The sequence below is a fragment of the Vigna unguiculata genome, chromosome 5, assembly GCF_004118075.2.
Source record: "Vigna unguiculata cultivar IT97K-499-35 chromosome 5, ASM411807v1, whole genome shotgun sequence".
NCBI classification, from domain to species: domain Eukaryota; kingdom Viridiplantae; phylum Streptophyta; class Magnoliopsida; order Fabales; family Fabaceae; genus Vigna; species Vigna unguiculata.
In genome coordinates, this window is record NC_040283.1 from 21,048,467 (window position 1) to 21,055,284 (window position 6,818).

The following is a 6,818-nucleotide window of genomic DNA, read 5'->3' on the forward strand; positions in this document are numbered from 1 at the left end:
ATTGGACATGGACTTGATCAACCCAGCTTCCTTGTTGTTGGATACGCCGGGAATCTAAAATAGCCATTGGAACAGGTACAAAAGCATTAACTATGGCTGCTAACGGAAGGGGATAATACTGTTGGTGACCAGTACCGATGCATTTCTTCAGAATTGACACATGAAAAACAGAATGAATGCGAGCAGAAGGAGGCAATAGGAGGTGGTACATAACAGTCCCAATCCGTTCAATGACAGGAAAAGGTCCAAAATAGCAAAGCCCAAGTTTCTGGTGATGGTGTTCGCGCAACGTAACTTGTCGATATGGTTGAAGCTTGACATAGACCATGTCACCCAACTGAAATTCAACATTGGCACGCTTGCGATCAACAATTTGTTTCATACGATTTTGTGCTCGGGCAAGATTGATCTTAAAGGTTGATAATACGACATCACGTTGTTGAAGGAGCTGTTCCACATCAGCTGGAATAGTGGCGATAGGGTCTCTAAATAGCACTAGAGGAAGCCGCCCGTAAACAACCTGAAAAGGAGAGAACCCTGCAACAGTTTGGTAAGATGTGTTATACCAATACTCAGCCCATGGAACAAATTGGAGCCAATTACGAGGTCGCTCGAAAATGAAACAGCGAAGGTACATCTCAATACAGCGATTGAGAGCTTCCTATTGGCCATCCGTCTGCGGATGGTACGCTGTACTCATGGCTAAAGTGGTGCCCTGACTTTTGAATAATTGTTGCAAAAAATGACTCATAAATTTTTTGTCATAATCAGACACAATGGTCTTAGGTGTCCCATGTAATTTAACATGTTAGATGAACTGCCCTACGACTGATGCACTCGTAAAATGAGTTTTTAAAGGAATGAGATGAGCATATTTTGATAATCTGTCAATGAACACAAGAAAAACTGTGTAACCGTGCACCGGAGGAAGTCCGGTGATGAAATCCATAGCAACATCTTCCCAAATGTTTTGCGGAATGGGCAAGGGATGCAAAGGTCCAGCAGGTAGGGAATGAGAAATCTTGGCCTGTTGACAACTTGACAATGTCGCACATAATTTTTAATGTGATGTTGCATTCTATGCCAAAAAAATTGCATAATCAATCGTTGATAAGTGCTGAGGTACCCGACATGACCACCCACGGGAGAATCATGAAACTCCTTCATAATTGTTGCAATTAGAGGAGAGTTAGTAGGAACCACCAAACGATCTTTCCAATACAAAAGGCCATGATATTCTCGATAAAAGGGATTTGACTCGCCATTTCACAAAGCAAGGAGAATGGAACTATATTCGGGGTCCTGAAGCAATTCAGCCCTCAAAGTATTGAGGAAGTCACAATGTTGAACTGATAAAGCAAAATAGTCCAATCTGGATAAGGCATCAACACCAGAATTTTGTGGGCCAGGTTTGTATTCAATGACAAAGTCATAACCCATGAGTTTATGCATCCATTGCTGTTGTTCGGGCGTTTGCAGAACCTGGTCCATGAGAGAGCACAAGCTTTTATGGTCTGTTTTAATAACAAAACGATGTTCGAGCAAATAATGGCAAAATTTAGCCACCGCCTCCGTAATGGCTAACATTTCTCGTACATAACCAGACTTAGCTTGTAACCGAGGTGACAATTTCTTAGAGAAGAAGGCAATGGGATGACCCTGTTGTCCCAAAATAGCTCCGATAACGGTTCCAGAAGCATCTGTTTCCAACTCGAACGGTATAGAAAAATTGGGCAGAACAAGAACTGGAGCCTTAGTGAGAGCTGCTTTTAAATCTTGGAAGGCTGATTGAGCCTGTTCAGACCACTCAAAAGCATTTTTTTTTAAAAGGTCATGCAACGGAGAGGCCAAGGCGACATATCCTTTCACGAACCGACGATAGTAACCGGTGAGGCCCAAAAATCCACGAAGTTGCTTGATATTAGAAGGAACAAGCCACTGAAGCACGACAACGACTTTATCTGAATCCATAGAAACACCTATAGAAGAAATCATGTGACCCAAGTACGCGATTTGCTTTGTTCCGAAAGCACATTTATGCAATTTAACGTGTAATTGATGTTCCTGCAATATAGACAACACTTTCTCCAAATGCAACAAATGGTCACGCCAAGAAGCACTATAAATCAAAATGTCATCAAAGAAAACTAACACGAATTGGCGTAGAATAGTTAGAAAAATGTGATTCATCGGCTTAAAAGGAAGTCGGTGCATTGGTCAAGCCAAACGGCATAACCAACCATTCGTAATGGCCTTGGTGGGTGCGAAAGGTTGTCTTATAGCGATCAACGGGCTTCACCAACAATTGGTGGTATCCTGAACGAAGATCCAGTTTAGAGAAAAATTGAGAACCATGTAATCAGTGCAAAATCGCCATGAACCATCTTTCTTCTTCACCAAAATGATAGGTGATGAGAATGGACTAGTGTTGGGTTGGATTAAGCCATCGTGCAAGAGCTCCTGAACAGTTTTTTCAATCTCTGTTTTGTAACTGAAGGGATACCGATAAGGATGGACCTTAACCGGAGCTGTACCTGGTAGGAGAGGGATGGCGTGATCATGACTCCGAACCGGTGGTAACCCTTGAGGTTTGCGAAAAACAAAAGCAAATTTATGAAGAACACCCAATAAGTCCATAAGAAGACGAGGACAAAATAGGACAAAAGGATCCTCTAACGATGCAGGCGGTGGTTGGGAATGCAGGGTGAAAACTTCTGAAATAGCATTTGTATGTTGTAATCGACGCAAATGATGAAATTGGACTTGCAGGGCAGAAGGACGAACCTTCGGATCACCCTTGAGGGTCACAAAAGAAGGACCATCATAAAATTTAATCGTCAATTGGTTATAATCCGCAACGTGTGGCCCCAATGTTGTCAACCAAGATGCTCATACGATGATTTCTACACCAGAAACAGGTAACAGGTACGCCGAGAGGTGAATAGTATGACCTTGGATGGTAAGAGGAATGTCGCGGACACAACCCTCACACGTCAAGTAGTGGTCGTTACCAACTAGGACCTTAAACTCTGGTGCACATTTGATCGGAAGCTCCAAACACATAACAAGCCGGGGTTGAATAAAATTATCGGACGAGCCTCTATCCAAAAGGACCTTGACGACATGACCCCGAATTGACCCTTGGAATCGAAGGGTTGTAAGCCCATTTGCACCGTGCAAAGCATCATGGGAGAGGTGATGGTATTCAGCTAGGGCTTCTTCTTGCATAGGTAACCTGCTCTCATCCATAAGAGAGGCCTTGGAATCAGGGGGTGGCTCATCATCATGGCAAAGAAACAGGTATTGTCAATTTGGGCAACGATGGTTAGGGGTGAATTTAGCATCACAAGTGTAGCGAAGGCCGTGTTCGCGACGTACTTGCATCTCTACTGGGGTAATGGTTTTGATGGAGGGTGACTTTGGTGGCACAGGAAGGGGCTGGAAGCAAACCGGTTAGAGAGGAAGGGTTGATAATGGGTTGGTGGTTTGGGCTAATGGAGGTGGGGTAACGATGGGTTTGGTGATTTGGGCTAAGGGAGGGGGAATAACGAGGCTTAGGGTGGTTCAAAAAGGAGATGAGTTTGGCATCATACAGTTTTGCTAATGCCACTGCATGCAACAAGGTAGGAGGGGACTGGACTAACACCTCTCGTTTAACTTCAGGCTTGAGTCCACTAATAAAGCAATCCAACAAAGCTTCATCGATGAGACCTTCCACACAAGTGGATAAGGACGCAAATGTTGTATAATAGTGGGAAATAGAATCCACTTGATGAAGCTTGAATAGGGTGGATCGTGGGGAATCAAATGGAGAAGGCCTAAAGTGCTTCTCCATCGCATTGGCTAAAGCTTGCCACGAAAGGAGAAGGTTGTTGTGCTGTAAGATCTGAAACCAGGGCCCTGCCTCTCCTTCCATATGGATCGCGACAATAGATAATCGTTGAGACTCTGGAGTTTGATAGAGGGCAAAGAATTTTTCTGCTCGAAACAACTAGTTCAAAGGCTCTGAACCATCAAAACGCGGAAAATCGAGTTTCATAGAGCAGAGAGGTGGACCGACAAAGTTTGCCACAGAACCAACGATACATATGTTCGAACGCACCAGCTTATCAAGATTTTAGGTAAGCTTGTCAAGGTACTTGGTAACCGAATCCATCGTGGACTTTAAACGATCCAGACGCGAAGGGTCGTTAGCTAGCATCATAGCATTAAGCTTTTGTTCTAGCTGGTCAAGACGCCCAGAACATAGCGTTTCCTGGAGGGCTCACACATCATCACTTAGATTCTTCAAGCGAGTGTTTTCAACCATCGGGAGGTCAATGAAAGCACCAAATGTTATGGTCCTGTTAAAAGAAAATGCCAAAAACCAATAGAAAGTAATCCTCTCTGATATTAATCTTCCAAAATACAAACATTAAAGCAAAAGATACAATTAAGAAAATTCCAAAAGTCGGAGACGTTGGCCAGAGAGTACGAAAAAAAGGAACAGACAAAATTTTCCCACACCCCTCCTGTCATGCACCAATCATTTTATGCCCTTTTCTTCGTCAGATTCCCTCAGCTTCCACGTTTTGCATTTCTGTCTCTTGATGCATCTCAATTTTGTTACCTCATCTTTCGGATCATTGGCCACGTGGTTGGGCCTATCCACACCCATAACAAAGAGCGTATATAGATCATTAACAAAAGTGCTCATCTCTCACATCATAAACCTATAATATATATAGATGGAAATATGTGTTGACGAAAAATAATATTATTATGAGAATTGAGGAAGTGTAGAGAAGTTAGAGAGTTTTATTACCCTTTAATTCTCGACCCATAGTTGAAGTGGGAAGGATGAAAACAAAAGCAAAAAGTAAGAAAGCAATGAGAATGGCCTTTATTGAAGTACCAAACACACTCTTCTTCTCATAGCTTCGCAAGAGGAAAAGAGTTTCATGGCTGCAAATGAGAAAGGCGAAAAAGAGAAGGAGAAAGGGTTGTCACAGGAGGAGAGAAACTCTAGGACAGAAGCAAAACATCGTGTAGCGCTGGGAGAGAAGACGTAAGGCAAGGTGAGAAAAACGAAAACTTTATTATATTTCTGTATTGTTGAAAAAATTACAATAAAGGGGGAAAATCGAGAGGGGTTTTTAGAAAAGGGAAAAGGAGGAACAACTAACCCTAGATTACTAATTTAACTAGTAATCAAACTAAGGGAAAAGGGAGAAACCCTAAGGGGTTAGGGTTTCAATGTCCTCCCCTCAAGCTGGATGGTGAATGCTCAACATTCTAAGCTTATGAACGTTGAGCTTAAAGTTGGTGCGGTGGAGAGCTTTCGTGAAGACGTCGGCGAGCTGGTCTTCAGAGCAGATGGGAAGAAGACGGAAGAGTTTATTCTGAAGCCGTTCACGAACCACATGACAGTCGATGTCGATAAGTTTCATTCGCTCGTGGAATTAAGTGTTTTGAGCGATATGTCGAGCTAACTGGTTATCACAGTAGAGAACTGGTGGTGGATGAAGCTGAGTGCAAAGATCACGAAGGATATAACTGATCCATTGGATTTCACAGGAAGTGGTGGCTAGGGCCATATACTCGGCTTTAGAGGATGATCTGGAAACAATGTTCTGTTTCTTTGACTTCCGAGATATGAGCGAATTTCCTAAGAAAACACAGTAACCAGTGATGCTACACCTGGTTTCAGGGCAAGTGGCCCAGTCGGAGTCACCGAAACCCTTAATTTGTAGGTCATTCTCTTTAGGAAAAAATAGTCCACGACCAGGAACAGCTTTAATGTATCTTAGGATATGTTGAGCAACTTGGTGATGATAAGTAGTGGGTGTCTGAACAAATTGACTAAGGAGATACACTGAGTAGTTGATATCAGGTCTAGAATTGGTGAGGTAAAGAAGTTTCCCTATCAGCCGTCTGTAGGACTCAACATTGCTTGGGGGATTGTTGGTGTCAAAGAGAGGTTTTATGCCACTCATGAGGGGAGTTTGGCAAGGTTTGATGTTGATCATTCCTGTTTCATTTAATATGTCCAAGGTATACTTCCTTTGGCACATATGGATCCCTTTTTTAGTTCTTGAGATTTCAAAACCCAGAAAGTATTTTAGTTTGCCCAAATCCTTGATTTTGAAAGTCTGATGCAACATACTCTTGGTTTTATTGATGATTTCCATAGAGTCCCCTACTAGAATAGTGTCATTTACATACACAAGTAGAGCAGTGAAAGTACTAGTGGTTTTATATGTAAAAAGGGAATAATCAGAATTAGATTGAACAAAACCAAGATTTAAGAGAAAAGAAGACAACTTAGCAAACCATTGTCGACTAGCTTACTTGAGGCCATACAAGGACTTGGTTAGGCAACAAACTTGACCTTGTTTGGTAAGTTTTAGTCCTGGTGGAGGTGTCATGTAGACCCCCTCATTTAGGTCACCATGCAAGAAGGCATTATCAACATCAAGTTGATATAAGTACCAGTCCCTTGCAGTAGGAAGTGCTAGAATGATCCTCATAGTCGTGAGCTTAGCCACAAGAGAGAAAGTGTCAAAGTAGTCCACTCCTTCAAGTTGAGAATATCCTTTTGCAACCAATCTAGCCTTGTTCCTTTCTATAGTTCCATCTGCATTATATTTGGTCTTGAAAACCCATTTGCACCCTATAGGCCTTTTTCCATCAGGAAGATCAGTGAGATACCAAGTCTTTTTGTTCTCCAAAGCTTGTATTTCTCTATTCATGGCATCCATCCATTTAATAATTTTATTGGCTTCTGTATAAGACTGCAGTTCATGATTGGCAGTGATAACAAGAGTGTAGTTGAGATG

General features: G+C 42.3%; 1 protein-coding gene across 1 annotated transcript; it reads right to left on the bottom strand.

The window, feature by feature from the left end:
- Positions 1-5,441: 5,441 nt before the first annotated feature.
- On the bottom strand, positions 5,442-6,008 carry LOC114184473 (uncharacterized mitochondrial protein AtMg00810-like). The gene has a single exon (XM_028071782.1). It carries the CDS (start codon positions 6,006-6,008, stop codon positions 5,442-5,444), a length of 567 nt encoding a protein of 188 aa, XP_027927583.1.
- Positions 6,009-6,818: the final 810 nt, after the last annotated feature.